This window comes from Lipotes vexillifer, unplaced genomic scaffold (assembly GCF_000442215.2).
Source record: "Lipotes vexillifer unplaced genomic scaffold, Lipotes_vexillifer_v1.1 scaffold664, whole genome shotgun sequence".
In the NCBI taxonomy this organism is placed as follows: Eukaryota; Metazoa; Chordata; class Mammalia; order Artiodactyla; family Lipotidae; genus Lipotes; species Lipotes vexillifer.
In genome coordinates this window covers 1,151,143-1,169,142 of record NW_006782421.1, presented here as the reverse complement: position 1 = coordinate 1,169,142, position 18,000 = coordinate 1,151,143, and the positions used below count along the sequence as shown (strand labels likewise).

General features: G+C 42.5%; 1 protein-coding gene across 2 annotated transcripts in view; it reads left to right on the top strand.

Moving 5' to 3' along the window:
- CEP112 (centrosomal protein 112) overlaps positions 1-18,000 on the top strand; it is a 432,986-nt gene that overhangs the window by 339,518 nt on the left and 75,468 nt on the right. For both annotated transcript variants that reach the window (XM_007455273.1, XM_007455274.1), the window contains 2 exons: positions 389-451; positions 6,515-6,664. In XM_007455273.1, the coding sequence (XP_007455335.1) occupies positions 389-451; positions 6,515-6,664 (213 nt within the window). The remainder of the gene's footprint in view (positions 1-388; positions 452-6,514; positions 6,665-18,000) is intronic.

Here is an 18,000-nt window from a genome sequence, read left to right as displayed (position 1 = left end):
AAAGAGTGTTAAATTTACCGTCTTCCCTCCCCCCCCTCCGATTCCCTCTCCCCTCGTTTCCTCTTCCTCCTCCTGTGCTTCCTCTCTTCCCTGACTTCACACACGTTTGCTGGGTCTATTTCTGTCTCTCCGTCTCCCTTTCTCTTTCCACAGAAGCCTGTGTTTGTCTAATAATTGGCAGGAGAGATCTTTTGTTTTTTCTCTTTTGCTTTTTGCTTTTTAAGTGATGAATAGTTGGCGTTAGATCAAAGGCAAGCCCTGTGGTCTTCTGGCTGCCCCAGAAGGGCGGTGCAGCTGGCAGCCATCCCAGCTGCCTGGTGATAGGCGTGTGCGAGAGATACCAACCTCACAGGTCACTGTGTGTGTGTTCATTGCATGTGTTTTTCAGGCCAACAGCAGGCTGAAGCAGACTGAGAAAGAATACACTCAGAAGCTTGCCAAATCCTCACAGGTAAGAGCTTTAAAGAAAAAAAAGAGCAAAACCAAAACAAACAAGAAAGAAACCTACCGTAAAAGCATTTGTACTTTAGAGCTAAATGTGATTCTTTTCAGTTTTTTATGGATTAGTATCATATTTTTGATGAGTGTGCGGATGCTATTACTATTTCAGTCTCAACTTTCTAAAATCAGGCATACTGAACCATTTGAACCGACACACACGCGCACACACACTCACACACACACTCAGACATTGTAAAACCAGCCTGAACAAGTCCAGGCTGAAACATATTTCACAAGGGCTGGAGATACACACCTACATTTGTGATGTAAGCGGTTTGATACCATCTTTGCTTTGTTTGCAGTATTCCATTTTGCTGCACCTAAAGACTGCTTAACAACGAGATTCAAAATGGCAAATATACTGGGTTAAATTGGCAGCTCAACTGTTGACTCCTTTTGGGAAAAAGAAGAAATACAAGGACCAACATTCACATCTTGCTGGGTGTTGTTACTACAGTAGTTGCAGGTAGAAGGCCAAATACTGAACACTTGTCTCCGCTTGACTTACGATGCTTGGGGTCCTTCTGCACAAGTTGTTATAATGAGGTCCTCTGGCGTCATCTAGGGAATTCCAAACATTCCTTAGTTGTATGAGTCATTGTGGAATAAATAAAATGCTAATTTTCATCTTACAGATGGATAGATTAAGCCATTTCATTTTGTGGACATCATATCTGATGATTTTTAAAATCAACTTTTCTTAGTATTTTTGCCGTGTGTAGTGAGATGTGGCAGAAGTCAACTGAAATGTATGTACACAGTGGTAGTACTGGCAATGCTACAACAAAACGATAATGAAATTAAGAATTTTATGGGGCACTAATCATATTGATTCATTCAGTTTCGTTCACAGGAACTCTGGGATGAGAAACTATTACTGGCCCCATTTTTCCCTTTGAGAAAACTGAGACTCAGAGAGGTGAGGTCACGCAGGTTAGCAAGTGACTGAGCCAGGACCCAACCTGTCTTCGACATTGGAACGGAAGGTCTTAACCTGACACCACCAGTCTGGGCCAACCCCTCACATTTCTAATATGGCAAAACTCTGCCGATAATTATGAAATTTCTTAGTTTCTACGGTTATTTCTAAAATGTGCGTATATTATATAATTCACATCCCATTAGGAAAGCACAAAGTCTTTGTCTAAGTGAAGACAAACGTGTTTATCGAAAAGATGACGGTGATGTCTCGATGGCCATTATTCCAGGAAATAACATGAGGAAATATCCTTTTTAATCCACGGAGGAAGATTCTTATAATCAAAAGAAATCTTATGACTCCAAAAGCTAAACTAAAACGTGAAAAAAACCCAGCTCGCATACCCTTACATCCTGCTTATTTTGCTTTATGTTAAATGGCGGAGGTAGACCAAAAGTGAGATACAAAATAGCTGATAGAAATGCCTAAACACTGAGAGTATTAAGATTTTACCTAAAGGAAGGTGTGAAGAAGCCTGATTAGTCCATATTAAAGCAAATTAAATGTAAGTTGGGGGGAAGAAAGCCTAAACTTTGGCGTCCACAGACCTGAGTCCGAATACCAGCCCCACCACTTAACGTGACCTTGAGCGAGTTACCTGCTCTCTCTGGAATCCAGTTTCCTCATGTGTAAAATGGGGGAGTAGTATACTTACCTCAACACAATGCCAGAAAAGTGCTTAGTGCAGGGCCTAGGACACGGTAAAGCATTTAACAGCTATTAGTTCTTATAGGAGCCTATGAAATCTCAGTGGAGAAAGGAAAGGGGGAGCAAAGAATGAAAAATGTATGGAAGGAGCAAGAAATTATGCATTTTAAATTTATTTCTGAGTGTTCAAGAACTGATAAAATCTCCCTCCAGAATTTGGAGAGGCAAAGGGTTGCTGGATATTTCCCCGTGTAAGGACACGAAGGAGGTAGGAGCAGACATCAGCTGGTGCCATGTGCTGTGGCCACCATTCATAAATGAGAGGGCAGTGCAACACCTAAAAAGAAAAATCCTAGAAAAGATAGAATAACATGGTACAAGATAGTCCACCTTCTCATAAGAGGTAGGATGACCTTACATTACAAACATTTTGTTTGCCCACCTCTAAATAATATAAATATTTATATGCATATAAATATATGTATATGTTTATATCTGTGAACTGGCATTTGAGAAACACTTGTCTATAATAAAGTCAGTTCAGAGAAACAGATTATTTGAAAATAAACCTTATACAACAGAACTGTGGATGGACTTTTGCTGTTTTCCAGTGATAGTCTGCTGGAATCTCTAACTCATATCTCGGCTGAGGAGAGTGCCAGAAGCAAAGCTGCTTAACTGTTTATCAGATTTTTTTAAATCCCTCTCTCAAAAAAAAAAAAAAGTAATAAGATGAATGCATTAGTAATGAATACACTGGTACCTAGGGAAGCATCAGGTTAAATTTGGAAAATATTTTAAATATTTTACTCCCTTAAAGGAAGTCACTTAACCCTTAAGATTTTATCAAGCTCCAGGACCTAGTAGACCATGCACTCTGAATGCTCACAGGCCCAGGACGGTGCCCCTCTACTGGGTCGCTCGGTGTTCACCCTGATGGCGACGGTGGCACCATCTCTGAGAACACTCCCAAATATAACTTCCATCAGAATCACATATTTGTTCTTCTTTATCTTGATATTACATATTAACCTTGCCTTTTCATCTTCCATTGGTTTTCCCCACGCACCTGACTTACCTAGAGGCCATTTTTCAAAGAAAACTATTGCCATCTTTGCAGGAATGTGGGTAGCTGCGGAGAAATGCTAGCAGAGCCTGCCCATCGCCGAGGGACCTGTGTCCCCCCATGTGGCCCCCAGGCTCCCGCTGGCGCAGATTAGAGCCTGGGCTCATGCCCTGCGCCCCTATGCCCCCCTCCCTGCCACTCTTCCGGGTGGCCACCCAGAAGGTGCGGGTGCCCCTCTTCCACTTATTTTCTAGGGACCTTCAATGTTTGCCAAACCTTGCCATGTATGCCTGGTCCAGCGTATTTTAAAGAAGAGTTTTATGAAAATCTCAAACTCTACTATGATCTAAAAAACAAGAGAGTTAAAAATGAAATCTTAACCTCTATTCAGAATCCTGTTATTTTTAAGACCTAATAAGCCCACTGACATTTATGCAAAGCAGAAGTTGCTTAACAATACGATGAAATATTACAACTTTCATTGGTTAGGTTGCTTACAGTATTAGCCCCAAATAACTTTCCTTTTGCTTCCCCAAATATTAATTTTTAATATCCATATGGAAATGTTCTTATCCACTTCTTTCTCTGAAGCTAATACAGGATAGACATTTAGTTGAGTGGTAGCATTTTGTCTTATGATTTTTAATATGATTCAGTCAAACCCGGTGGCGTTTGATTATGATCGCACAGGTCAGTTTTTCTTTTTCTCAGAAACTTTTTACATTATTACTCTATGAAAAGACTAAATTATCTCAATATAATTTGCCAGGGAATTATTTTTTCTTATTTACTATGATTATAGTTCCAATACTTAAATATCTATCGAGTGCCAGTTGTGTGCCCTGAGCTAAGGAGAGAATAGTCTGTTGTCTTATACTCTAGGTCTACAGCCAAGACCTAGTTCATCTAGTTAGTGTGATTATTTCTCAATCTTAAAGTAAACCTCAAATCTGCTTCCAAAATTATCCATATGTCAGCCACCTCTCTAAATCCATCATGTCTATCAGTCTATCAATTCATTTATCTATATGAGGTATTTCACCTGAAGTGTTTTGACACTCTCCCTATATCAGCTTCATAAGTTTTAAAATATAACTTGCCAAAGATAATCTCATTATTTCCCCAAAGGAATTCCATTATTCCTGCAAAGAATGTTAAGGTTTCATTTTCTACACAAAAGCAAAGCATGTTCTCCTCAGAACATCCTGGTCTTCACCCGTCATTCCTCCCAAAACCTGCACTTATTTATTTTTGACGTACACAGTCATAAATCTTCTGAAAAGAAGAGATCCATGTCTTATGTCCTGGTGATCATTTGAAGAGCCCCCAAATATTTTTTACCTTCAGTCTTGGTCAGTCAGAAGCGAATCTGAATCTTACTAATTTTTAAAGACACGAAATTACTTTGTACCATAAAAATGCGCTGTGTAATCGTGGTGGTGGTATACGAATCTACACGTGATAAAATTGCGTGACAGAACTAAACACACACGTGCGCACGCGCGCACACACACACACACTGAACACATTACTTAATTAAACTCAACACTTCTACCACGTTTCAGTTTACTCAACTTGAAACGCTGCACTAGTCATTGAAATAGTTATTTTTACTATTTGGCCCCATGTTCTTATAAAATATCACTCTTAAGTTTCATGCTGGGCCAAGGAAATCTGGCTGTTTCTTATCTCCAGCTCGCCTTGCTCTGTGACTGTGAGTGAGCTGATTATTCTGCGCCTCAGTTTTTGACATTTACTCTAAGAATTTAACCTTCCCTGTTTCATAGAAGTGCTATGAGAATTAACTGAATTGCAGCCAGAATGGAAACACTTAATCAAAGTTCAGAAAACAGATGAAAACATCTTCATTCTCAGTAAATGAATCCCTCTCTTCTCATTACAGAAGGTTCAGGTTTGCCTTTAAAAATATTAATATATTTTGTCATTTATTTCACACTTGTTTTATATTTGATTATTTACAAATTCTAAGTGCTAACCTTTGTTACAGTGAGTTTGCTCACTTCTCAAAGCTTAAATCTTCCTTTTTTGGGTAAATATGCTACTTATGTCAGTAGTGACAACTAATGCTCCTAGAGCACTTGGCATCTGGAAGACTCCAGACACTTTCTATTTACTGCCTTATGATACTGTAATCTAGTTTTGTCGTCAAATAATAGTTGAAACACTGAGCTTCAAGGAAAATATAGTACTAACTGGTTCAGTGTTTCTCACCAGTCAGCCCTTCTCCTATAGACCCGACAGCATAAAGTTCTAACCCAGGACCAAGGCTGCTTCTTTTATTAGAAGAAACAACTATTTCCTGCTTCTGAAAGGTCAATCACTATTGAATTTGAAAGGAAATGGATACATCCAAACCAAAGGAAGAGCAGTGCTCTCAGTAAACCTATTAAAGAAAAGGTCCCTCATCCGATTTACTCTGAGACCATGGAGGGGACCCAGTCATGGAGAGACCCGATTCTCAAGTGTAGAGAATACTGTGGGAGCCTCTGAAATGACTCATTTGAACCAAAAATAAACTTTCATGGATATATATCAGTTAGGAAGAAAGCAACCTATTTGGAACTGTATCATAATAAACTTCTCTTCAATACCAAAACCTTGTTTAAAAGGAAGACAAAGTGGTAGCTAGTTAAGAGGAACCAACTAGTACAGCAGTCGACCTGTCTGCAGGGTTCACATCCTGCCTGTCTCCTGGTCGCATGGCATCTTCAGCAAGGTCACAGGTTGACCTCTTGCGCCGCCTCTGTCTCTCCATTTATAAAAGATGGGCAATGGCAGTGCTTGTCATACAGTAGTAACTGACACAGGAACTGAAGTGCTTAGCACAGTGCACAAGCGTTAGTAAACACTCAAAAATCATTGTGTAGAGTTAGGTAACTATGAACCATGAACTCTGTTCATGATTTTCTTTGCTTATTAGAGTTCAAAGTATTATGAAAGGCAAAATAGTTTTTTTTTCACTCTAACAAGTATGTTTCTCAGTAAAATAAATCCTGACACATTTCATATTTTTGAGATCACAGATGTTCTTTCCTCTGATGAGTAAACATTGTGGAATGTTATAGTGGGACCGGCTTCCAAGTATTTTTTGTTCAGCAGTTGTTCACCATTCACAGTTTTATTATAGTCTTTTATTGTGTGGAATTTCATGCGTTAGTGTGTGTGATACATTAATTGAAAATATTTAGTTTGTGGGCTAGAGTTTTGCCAAACCCATTCTTTCGTGAAGCATAAATACATATGAAATAGAGGCCTCTCACTGAAGAATTTGAAGCTACAGCATGCTGTTTTCATTTTAGATCATAGCAGAGCTTCAGACGACCATCTCGTCTCTGAAAAAGGAGAGCAGCCAGCAGCGGCTCGCTGCAGAAAGGCAGCTCCAGGACGTTGTACAGAAGTTTGAAGATGAGAAGCAGCAGCTGATTAGAGATAATGACCGAGCAATCGAGGTAATCTGGAGACCCCAGTAACCAGCGGTACCAGCTGCTTTAATGTAATTAAAAGGAGGGCTGAAACCCCAGCAGTGGGCGGATGAATGCAGGTATCTGGCTTGCTCACACAGCCTGCAGTAATCCATTCACTGAACTCTAACTTTGATGTAGCCAGTGACTCAGGCTGCCTTCCCTCTAAAAGATCACATGCCAGCGGAAAAAGTCATTTTGGGCAAGCCCAGTCCATTCACATTGAACAAATATTTGAAAAATACCCTGTCCTTTCTCTTGAGAACCACTTTGGAGCTGTCTCTTGAAATTAGAGTGACTGTTTTAGCCCAGGACTGCTGGCTAATGAATTCAGAAGTCAGCTTCCAGTTTACATTCTGTTCTCTGCCCACATCCTTTCATTATGGATTCGCATAATGAGAAAGAACCTGTTGGAGGTTTGGAATGCCAACCATCTGATATGCTTGGACACCGTCCTGTGTTGCTGCTGAGAACCTAGGTTGTTTCCAAATGGCTTCAGAGGATCACACCTTGAATAGCAACAGAAAATCCCCTGGACCCCGATTCTTTAGGTGATAGGCGGTTAGATCTCAAAGTAGTTTCTTCTTGGCTTCATAGCAGTGAATATTTTTGTAAGTGTCTACATCATGCTGTGTTTAATCTGTGAGGATAAGCATCTGGAAACCTTTATAAATAAGATTTAAAAGAGAACAAAACATTTTTTAAAGAATTCCCAGCAAAAGATTATTTTTCAGTGATTTTACTTTGTTATAACAATGCTTCAAGTATGTAATCATACAAAGCAAAGAAAAATAAGAGACATTTGGGTCACTGCCTTTTTCTGCCTAATCCCTCCATCTTTCTTTTCTCTAGCCTCTTGTAGGCAATCTGAGTAACTTAGGGAGAAGTCAGTGTTAATGTCAGTTGCTTTGCTGTATATACCCTTTAAGCCTGGACAGCACTGAATGAATACAAGGAAAACCTTAAGACATGGACCGAACCTTAGAGGCGAGTATATCCAGCCTCCTCACTTTAGAGGTGACGACTTGTTTTGTCGTTAGTGAGCTTTTTCCTGTATTTTTCCATCTGTGAGCGTTTTCTCCCCCTACATGTGACGAGACAAAAAAAGATGTTTCTTTTTCGTATTCTGGTAATTTTTACAAATCTTTGAAACTCTTCATTTAAAGATGCAGAGGAAGTACTCATTGATCTGTGGAACTGTTTTGCTTTGCATGAACTGAGTTGACAACTTTATTTAAATTCTTTTGCTATAAAGAAATTTCATTTTACGTGAGTTTCTTTTCCACTTGATACCCAGATACCGAGTGGTAGGGAATTTCCACATTTTGAATAAGTAATTGAACCCCAATATATGCAAAAGGGGAACATTCATTTACTTCATAACAACAGAGTTTCCAATACGGTTTCTCAAAGATGAAAACATCTTGAAAGAAATGTAATTAGTATAACTGCCTATTTTTAATTAATTTTTCTGTAGTTTTAATCCAGTCACCTGTTAAAAGGGAAAAACATTCTGACCCTAATTTCCAACAGACTGTCTAATCATAAAGACTGAAGTTGCAGTTAAAAGATGGCAGTATATATATATATATATATATATATATATATGTACATATATATATTTATATTATATTTATGACATATAATGACCAAAACATAGGTACCTGAAAATAATTAAAATCACAATGTCGATAAGATATAGTTGAGTTTTGATTCACTCACGTAGATTATGGATAAAGTGAATGACTTTTTCTTTTACTAACCTATATCAGATAGTTAATGTGTTAGCACTTGTTGCCTTGCACGATTTTTTTTAGGCTGTGTCACAAAAAATAATAGGAATAATAGCTGATATTTCTTCAACAAGTAGTATGTCCCAGGCTCTCTACCAAACATTTTCATTCACCTCACGTTCCATTGTCTCATTTAAGCTTTATGAGTAATTTTTACAAGGGAGAGTGTTTCTATCATCCCCATCTTACAGATGGGAAAACTGAGGCTCTGGGGTGAAGTCACCAGCCAGAGGTCAGATGGCCCGATAACTGTCAGAGCCAGGTTCAAGTCACAGTCTTCTGACCTGACAGCCTCAGCTATTAACCGTTACACCAGATCCCTGCATCTACATTGTCTGTGAAAGTGGATCAGTGACCAAGTGCGTAACCAAGTCAGGGTGTCGTCACTCTGATTTCCTGTCTGCCTGAATGATGACGGCACTTTGCAACAGTTGTTTGATCTGGACATTCTAATTGTGTGTGACTGTTTTGTACACGCAGATACATGGAGGGATAGAGATACTCAGAGAGAGACAGAGTCACCACGAGGCTTGCATTTGGTTTTCTGAGACCAAGTACATTTGCCTGCATGTACATTCAAGTAAGCTCGTATGGACCTAATGCTTTGTAGTGTTAGGTCTTACTGTGTTTAAATATTCGCTATAAGAGCAGTGTGTGCTCATTATGAAGTGTGCCTCACCCCACTTTCTGGGTGGAGGACAGAGTGCACAGAAGGCCCAGCGCTCACTCGGCCAGGGCCTCAGAGTGTTCCCGTGGGTAAGGAGGCCTTTCATTAAAGTCAGTCTTCAGAGAAAACGGAGGTATCGAGTAGGCCGCTGAAAACCAATTAAAGGGCCACCGGTCTGGGGTAGTGTAACACGATAAAACATCTCCGGAGAATAATTTGGCAATACCTACCATTATTACATTGCCCAAGAGACGTGCCTAGGCTTTGACCCATTTCCAGAATTTACCCTACGTGGCAATTAAAAACTTGCACTGAGCTTTAGCTAGCCAAAAAGATGCTCATTCTAGCACTCACTCATTTATCTCATAACTGTTCATTGATCTCCCGTCGTGTGAAAGGCATTCACAGCATGCGGCCACGCGAGCGCGTCTTCTATGCCGCGGTGCAGCGCCCTATCTCGAGAGCAAAGAGGCTTCATCCCTTATTTACTGCTTTAGCCCACTCCTCACCTGCAGAGTCAAGCTTCTAAAAAGAGCTCTCTCTGCTGTAGAACAAATCACCCCAAACCTTGGTAGTTTAAAGCCACAGCTCTGTTACGTGCCCACGATTCTTTGGATCAGAGATGTGGGCAGGGTTGGGCTGGGCGGGTCTTCTGCTCAATGTGTAGCATTGGGGGTTGGGGGCCTCGTCAACATTACATTCTTCAGGAAGCTTGGCCGGGGCTACGGCATCCAGGGTGGGTCCAGACCCCCCATGTCGCCTCGCTCTCTGGGCAGTCAGACCTTATACGTGGAAGCTGCTGTCTAAGAGGGGGGTTCAAGTAGGTGAGGGCAGACCCGCGCTTCCCTTACGGCTACCCGCATTCTCTTGGTCAAGCCAGGTCCCAGGGCCAGCCCCGAACCAGGGGGAGGGGAGATGGTCACCACCTCTCAGAGGGGCGAGGGGAAGAGGTTGGGAGGCCACGTAGGTCCCCAGCAGTGGTCTGTGCTCAGCGTCCAGCACCATCTCCTCTTACCCCTCACCTACACAAAACAGTACAGGGGAAAACCTGTGTCTATATTCCTACCACCCAGAATCAACATTGGTCATTAACTAATCAGGACATATTTTTAAAGAAAATCTACTCTATTTTTGTAAAAAATGGATAATGGCATATGCTCGTAAATAATTCAAAATGCAGGGAGCCAGAAAGGTAAAAATATTTAAAGTCACCACAGATGTCATCACCCAGAAATAGCCATCTTGGCATTAAGATGAACATCATTTCAGATATCCGACTACGTGTAAGGAGAAAAGAGAAGGAAAGCCAGAGAGACGTACAGAATGGGTTAATACTCTAGATCCGGTATTTTTTTAGTTTTAGAAAAATCTCAAGTTAATTTTACTTAAATTCAGGCTGATGAAAGAAGCTAGACTAAAACAGGAGGAATTGTTAAACTTTTGGGCAGAATTTGATTCGGGGCTGAAAGCTGAGTGGATTAGAATACTCACAGTCGTTCCCATTACGCCCCCTCACCACCTCCTGCCTGGGGTTGTGTTGTATCTTTACAGCGTCTGGGTTTACGATATTCACAATTTGTCTTTAACCATAACCCTTAGTTTAATACCCATGCTATCTTTAAAGGACATGAATGACATGGTGCTTACCACTAGGCCTTTTATACCCCAGCCTTTTGCACTTCCATTCCCGAAGTTTTTACTTTGACGTGGTTCTTAATTGGCTGGATTTCATGGTCAAGTAGTTCCTTCAAGATTCACGGTACTGGGCTTCCCTGGTGGCACAGTGGTTGAGAGTCCGCCTGCCAATGCAGGGGACGTGGGTTTGTGCCCCGGTCTGGGAAGATACCACATGCCGCGGAGCAGCTGGGCCCGTGAGCCATGGCCGCTGAGCCTGCACGTCCTGAGCCTGTGCAGTGGGAGAGGCCACAACAGTGAGAGGCCCGCGTACTGCACACACACACAAAAAAGAGAGAATGTCTGCCAATGACCTTTATGTTTGAATGACATGTTAGATGGCACCATATACTTGTTTTCATTTTTTCCCCTGAGAACTTAGATATTGCTCATCAGCAGTTGACATTGCTATGGAGAAGGCTGGGCAAGGTTTGAGCTTTCCCCCACGTCAATGATTTGCATTTTCTGGGGGATTCCTGGAGCAGTCTTTCTTTATCTGGTAAGTTTAATAGATTAACCAGGATACATTCAGCAGTTAACCAGGATCCCTCTAAACGTTCAACGTCCCATATCAAATGTTTCTGAAACACAGCGCATCTCCCCTGCACCAGTAACACTTATTTGTAGTGCCTCTGTGTTTTCTGGAACCCGAGGAAGGGGAGGACGAGCTGGAGTACAGACGTGCCTGCAGTCTGGTTGGGCTGACTGTTCAGTTGCTGAGTTCGCACTACCTTAATGGGAGGGGGGGGGGCACCATAGAATCCACTGGGGGTTGAATTATTCCAACTTGGTGTGTTGTCCTGAAGGCTGGACACCTTCACTTTCCTCAGTGGTAGACAGCCCTGACTTCTACCTGTTTTCCCACCCATCCCACAGCCAGAAGAGGAGAAAGCTGAGGCTACCCACACAGTGTCCTTGTCTTCAAAGTTGGTGGTATCAGTGGGAAGTCCTGGGGCTTTGTTAACCCTAACAAAGTAACAATTTGGGGACATGGGCAGATTCTGAAGTCAAGTCACTGAAATGCTGTAGTGTCTCCAGAGTCATGTTTGTTTCCTTCACCACAAGCCCTTGAGGGTTTTTTCCTATTCTGTCCACCTTACTACCCTATCTCAGTGCCTTAGTGCCTTTCTGCTCATTTTTACTCATATTTACTCACTTCATTTGGTGTTGGGAGAGGGAAATTCAGTCTCCTGTGTGATCTTAGAAGCCTGTTTGACTCCTTAATAACATTTAACAAGGAACCTGTGTTAGTCAGCAGTTGCCACAATGCTGTGTAACAAACAATCCCCCAAGTTCAGTGACTTGTCATAACAAACATTTGTTTTTCTTAAAACATATCTATGCACCATTAGTGTGCTTTGACTCCAGGCTTTAGAGTGGGCTCAGGCCTGCTCTACTTGTCTGTACAATCTCCTTGGACTAGTAGCTGCCTGGGTGTCCTCCTCATGGTGGATTACAGGAGGGCAAAAAATGAGCAGGGAAAAAGTCCCTGCAGCCTCAGCTTCATTTCCATCCACATCAGTGGGGCAGGGAAATCATATACCCTCTCTAGTCTGAGACCATGAGCATCTATGAACAGTGATTTAATCTGCCAATAAACAGGCTCTAAAAACTGCCTTAGCTCCATGGCAGCGCTTTCCCAGTTCATCGACCATCCTGAAACCGTTTCTCCCATCCCCTGTCTCCTCTTCCTCTTTTTGACACTCAAATATTGGTGTTAAGCAAAGCCTCTTCTGTTTTCTTTGTATGTGCTGTCCCTGGACAATCCCAGCCCCTCATGTAAACTTCCACGCAAGTGATTTTTGAATCTCCACCTCCACCCAGACTTCTTCTGAGCTCTCAATCCACACTTTTTTTAAACAGGATGGAAATTTTATTTTTATTTATTATTTATTTATTTGTTTGTTTGTTTGTTTATTTATGGCTGCACTGGGTCTTCACTGCTGCATGCGGGCTCTCTCTAGTTGCGGTGAGCGGGGGCTACTCTTTGTTGTGGTGCCCGGGTTTCTCATTGCAGTGGCTTCTCTTGTTGTGGAGCACGGGCTCTAGGCACATGGGCTTCAGTAGTTGTGGCACGTGGGCTCAGTAGTTGTGGCTCGCGGGCTCTAGAGCACAGGCTCAGTAGTTGTAGCGCATGGGCTTAGTTGCTCCGCGGCATGTGGGATCTTCCCAGACCAGGGAACCTGTGTCCCCTGAACTAGCAGGCGGTCAATCCACATTTTAAAGTACTGTCGCACAATTTCACTTGGAGGACCCTCAGGCTGTTCAAACTAGATACACCATAAACTGACTTTATCTTCCTCCCACTCTTCTCTCACCCCAACCTGGTCTTCTTGTACTGATTATAAGAATTAAAGTACCACCATCATCCACTCAGTCACTCAAGTCAGATTCTGGAAGCCCCCTTGAATGAACTCTCTGCCTCCCTCCCTCCCCAAGGTCAGTTCCTAGAATAACGTCTGCATATTTCCAAATGCACACCCCATCCCCCAATCTCTAGCTCCTACCTTCTTAGACCTTCACGTCTTTGACTTTGCCTGTTACAATCCCTTTTTTGTAGAATCACTGCCAGTAGCTTGCCCCTCTCAAATCTGTCCCTCAAACTGTTGGTAAAGTGACCTTTCTTTTTTTTTCTCTTTTATTTATTTTTTTGCTGCATCAGGTCTTAGCTGTGGCATGTGGACTCTTAGTTGCGGCACGCGGGCTCTTAGTTGTGGCGCATGGGCTTCTCTCTAGTTGTGGCGTGCAAGCTTCTCTCTAGTTGTGGTGCGTGGGCTCCAGGGCGTGTGGGCTCTGTAGTTTGCAGCATGCAGGCTCTCTTGTTGAGGCGCGCGAGCTCAGTAGTTCTGGCACACGGGCTTAGTTGCCCCACGGCACGTGGGATCTTAGTTCCCTGACCAGGGATCTAACCCGTGTCCCCTGCGTTGGAAGATGGATTCCTTCCCACTGGACCACCAGGGAAGTCCCATAAAGGGACCTTTCTAAAGCACAGATATGAGTATGTGGTTTGCTTCTTAAAATCCGTCGGTGGCTTTCCACTGCCTACGGGATGAAGTCTACCCTTGTAGCATGGCATATGAAGCACTTCACCACCTAAACCAATGGTTCTCAAGGTGTTGTCCTCAGACCCCTGACCCCTGTGGGCCCCTGAGATCTTTTCAGGGGCTCCACAAGGTCAAAACTACTTTCATAATAGGACAAAGACATCAGATGCCTTTTTCACTGTGTTCACGTTTGCACTGATGGTATAAAAGCAGTGGAGGATAAAACTGCTGAGACATGGCATTGACACTGAACTGTATGAGTAGTCATTTTCTTCACCACCACATACTTGTGCTTTAAAAAAAAAACTGAAATAAGTAGTGTTAATTTTATTAAATCTCAGTCCCTGAGAACACATCTTCTAATATTAATAGGAAGTGCACATAAAGCACTCCTGCTGCAGATACTGAAGCAGGATGGTTGTCTTGAGGAGAAGCTGTTGTGCATTTGTTGGAGTGTGAGCTGAACCCTAGTCGCTTGGAAAGAACGATTGAAAGGCAAACTACGCATATTCTGTTCTGACTACCTGGCAGAGGTTTTCTTGAAAATGAAGGAAGTGAGTCTGACACTTCAAGGATAGCAACTGACTACATTGTTGCTAATGATAAAATTTGAGCTTTCAAGCAAAAATTAGGAATTTGGAAAACTTATACCATCACTGCAAGCTTGACAGCTTCCCAGTACTTGAAGACTTGTCCGATGAGATCAGTGGTATTACTAATGATGTGCACGGGAAGAAACAGGGAAGAATGAGTGAAGTGTATCAACATTTGGAAGATTTTTGTAACTCTCTGAACCAGTGTTTTCCAAATCACTGTTGTTACAAAATCACGCATAGGTGAAAGACCCACTCAAAAAACAAAGTGGACCAGTGGATTTTAATGTTAACAGTACGCAAAGTTTACTGATAGAGTTTCAGATTCCGCATGGCAGCTAATCAACATTTTTAAGAAACTACCGCTTGTCGATTTTTGATGTCGTCACAGGAATATCCACAGTCATCTGAAAGGTTACTAAAGGACCCCTCCCTTTTCAGCTGCTTACCCACGTGAGACTAGATTGTCTTCCTATACTCCAGCCAAAGCAACATCTCGTAAGAGACGGAATGCAGAAGCAGAGATGAGGACCTAGCTCCTTCTACTAAGCCAGGCATTAAAAAGATTTGCAAAAGTATAAAACGTAGCCACACTCCTCACTAATTTTTTCTTGCTTTGGAAAAATAGTTACTTTTATTTTAAAAATATATGTTTAGGTTCATACATAATGGGTTTATTACTGGTATTTTTAAATGAATTAATAAATAAATGTTTTAATAGTTGTTCATTTTAATTTCTAATATAGTGAATATCAGTAGATATAACCCACACAAACAAAACCTCTTCGGGGTTCTTGATTTTTTTAAGAGTGTAAAGGGGTCCAGAGACCCAAAACTTTGAGAACCGCTTGTCTAGATGTGGCCCTTCTCTCCACTGTATCAACAGCCAGCCCTCAGCCTTCACGCTCTCTGTGATCACACAAGCTCCGTGTAGAGTCCTTTCCCCTAAGATTTCAATGTCATCTTTCTGTGAGGTGTCTGAGTGAGAAGCCCATGCCAGCTTTGCTGCTTGCTCTACTGAAGTTTTCTCTGCACTGTAATGGTGGTCCCCCACCCCTTATCCAAAACCTAGAATGTGTTTTGCAAATCAGCATCTGCAGGTCTAGGGAGGTGGCGTAGTGCTTGTCCTTATCTCCAGGTGGGTCTGGGACAACACGCTGCACCCAGACTCATGTGCAGAGTGATGCATGTGAATCCCCAAAACAGGACAAATAGGAACTCTGAACACCCTCACAGCGTCTGTCAGGTTTTGTTGCTTCACAAGTTAACCGCAGCCTTTCAAAAACAATTCGTGATTTGAAGAGGGCTTGGGGACTGAGAAGAGGAGATTGTGACTGTATTTGATTCCTTCTCTTTATCACCAAGTAGACTCTAAGCCTCTTGAGAACAGCCACTTATGGAAGTTCATGGCTTAGTGGAAGTTCTAGAAATATACTGAGTAACCGAATGATGTCACCACGTAAATCAAGGCTCTGGAAACTAATCATGTCACTTTATTCTCATTTAATTGTTGGCAGCAAGCTTGTAAATATTTTGTGATGCTATAGCAGATATGCAAAAGTAACTAGATTTGTGGTAACAGTAATATATTTTGCCCAATAGGCAGATTCTAATAAAATACCCTACACCTTGTTTACACATAATTTCTGTACTCCAGCACTCCAGTGGGAGGTCCCACCAGGCTGTACCCCAAAGCCAAGTCATCTGCTCGGCAGTGACTGCTCTCTGCTGAACTCCCAGAAGTTCATAGGGGGGAAACTGATAGAAATAGTTGTATGGAAAGACCGGGGAACATTCCTCTGGCATCATGCCCCACCACGGCTAAGCCCTTTCTTTGAAGCTGGTGTATTGAAAGTTCCTCACTGTGAAGCCAGATGTCCGAGCAGAGATTTCATATCAAGGAGAAATGTCATCAAATTTTTGCTTGCAGGCCCAGAAAAGAGATTCTAAAGCATGGACGCTCCTCTCCCTTGGCCACTGACTAGAGTTCACGAGAAAAGGTCGGCTGCCAGTAGGACATCTAGAAATCTGGTCTGTGTTACCCGAAGGGCTTGAGGGAGGGAAAAAAGAACATTTCATAAGATTGGGCAATTCTCACTGTGCTAAAAGCTTACAGGAATCCATTTCTCAAAGAATAAAATTACAGACCTCATTGTGGGGTTTCAGGAGCGTTGGGAAACAGAGGAAGCTCAGAGCCTAGCATCACATGGCTTTGTTTGGGACCCGCTCGCTCGTTATTTAATTGTCGTCTCCCCTGCCTGCACGTCCTAAGGGCGTGGAGGGCGCAGAATCGGAATGAATAACGCTAAGAAGAGAGATGTATTTTCCATCCCACCCAAGAAGGCTTGCCTGCTCACTCAGAAAGGAAGACAGCCATTCAGTCACAGCAGCATAAAGCATGAGTGCCATTGTCCAGGAAGGGTACTGCAGAAGACGGGCTTGGATACAGCGAGGCAGTGAACTATGACCCTGCTGCTAGAGCAAGGAGGCGCAATAGCAGTGCGTGAGCAGAGAAGAAATGCACGGTCCCCCCAAGTGCTCTGCCCCCGCCTTTCCTCCAGGTCTGCTCTCTGGCAGATTTTTGTTTTATTTAAAGACCAGTTGAAGATTATTTGTTCAGTGGGAAAAAAAACCTTCAAGCACTATGAAAAATGCTTTTAGCCCCTGGGACCTCGCCTGTGTATACTAAGGAGCGGAGAGGGCTGGATGGCTGAGCGCGTGACTGAGTGGGGGCGACTGAAGGAGTGCAGGTGAGACAGGTTCTTCCCGCCCTGGCGGCCGGACGGCACTCTCTGCAGGAGTAGAGCCACTAGGCGACTCTGCACGGTTAGTTTAATTACTGCCCCGTCCAGAATACGAATGGCTTCGGCTAATCAGACGTTGGAATATAGATGTATCGTTCAGGTTTTTTAATGTATAAAAAGTTAACAAATAACTATTTGGAAATATTTTCATCTTCAGTAATTCCGAACTGTATCAGAAGCTATTTCAATGTCAGTATGATGGACTGAAATATATAATTTCATCACTATGTAGGCAGCAACAACTAAAATGACTGAATGATTACCATGTATACATATGTGTTTATACAGGTAATTGTATATATTTACATACGTGTGTATATTCAGAAGCGCTGGGTTATATAGGATCCTGATTATTAGAAGACTTGATAATGATTTTAATATATTAAAGCTAATTTTATTTTAAAAACCTGGCAATGTCTCACCACAAATGGCTCTTTCACTCTGGCAGAAGCTGAGCTCCTGTTCAGTGCCTGGTGACTCAGCCAGCCTCTCTGTCACCACATCCCAGTATTGAAGTTCGTGCCTTTTCCTTCCAGCTGCCATGACATTACCTCTTGCTTCCCAGGATTTCCTGGGAAAGGATTCCACACGCTGCTCATGTCTTCCTAGGTTCCATCCCCCAGCCTCAGCGCTGGTGACAGCATCACCCAGTTGGTGTGCTGGCTTGAAGGAGCCTGCTGGTACGTTATCAGGAGTGCTGCCAGCTGGAGCACGTGCACCGTGGAAATCGGGGCACACTGCTGCAAATG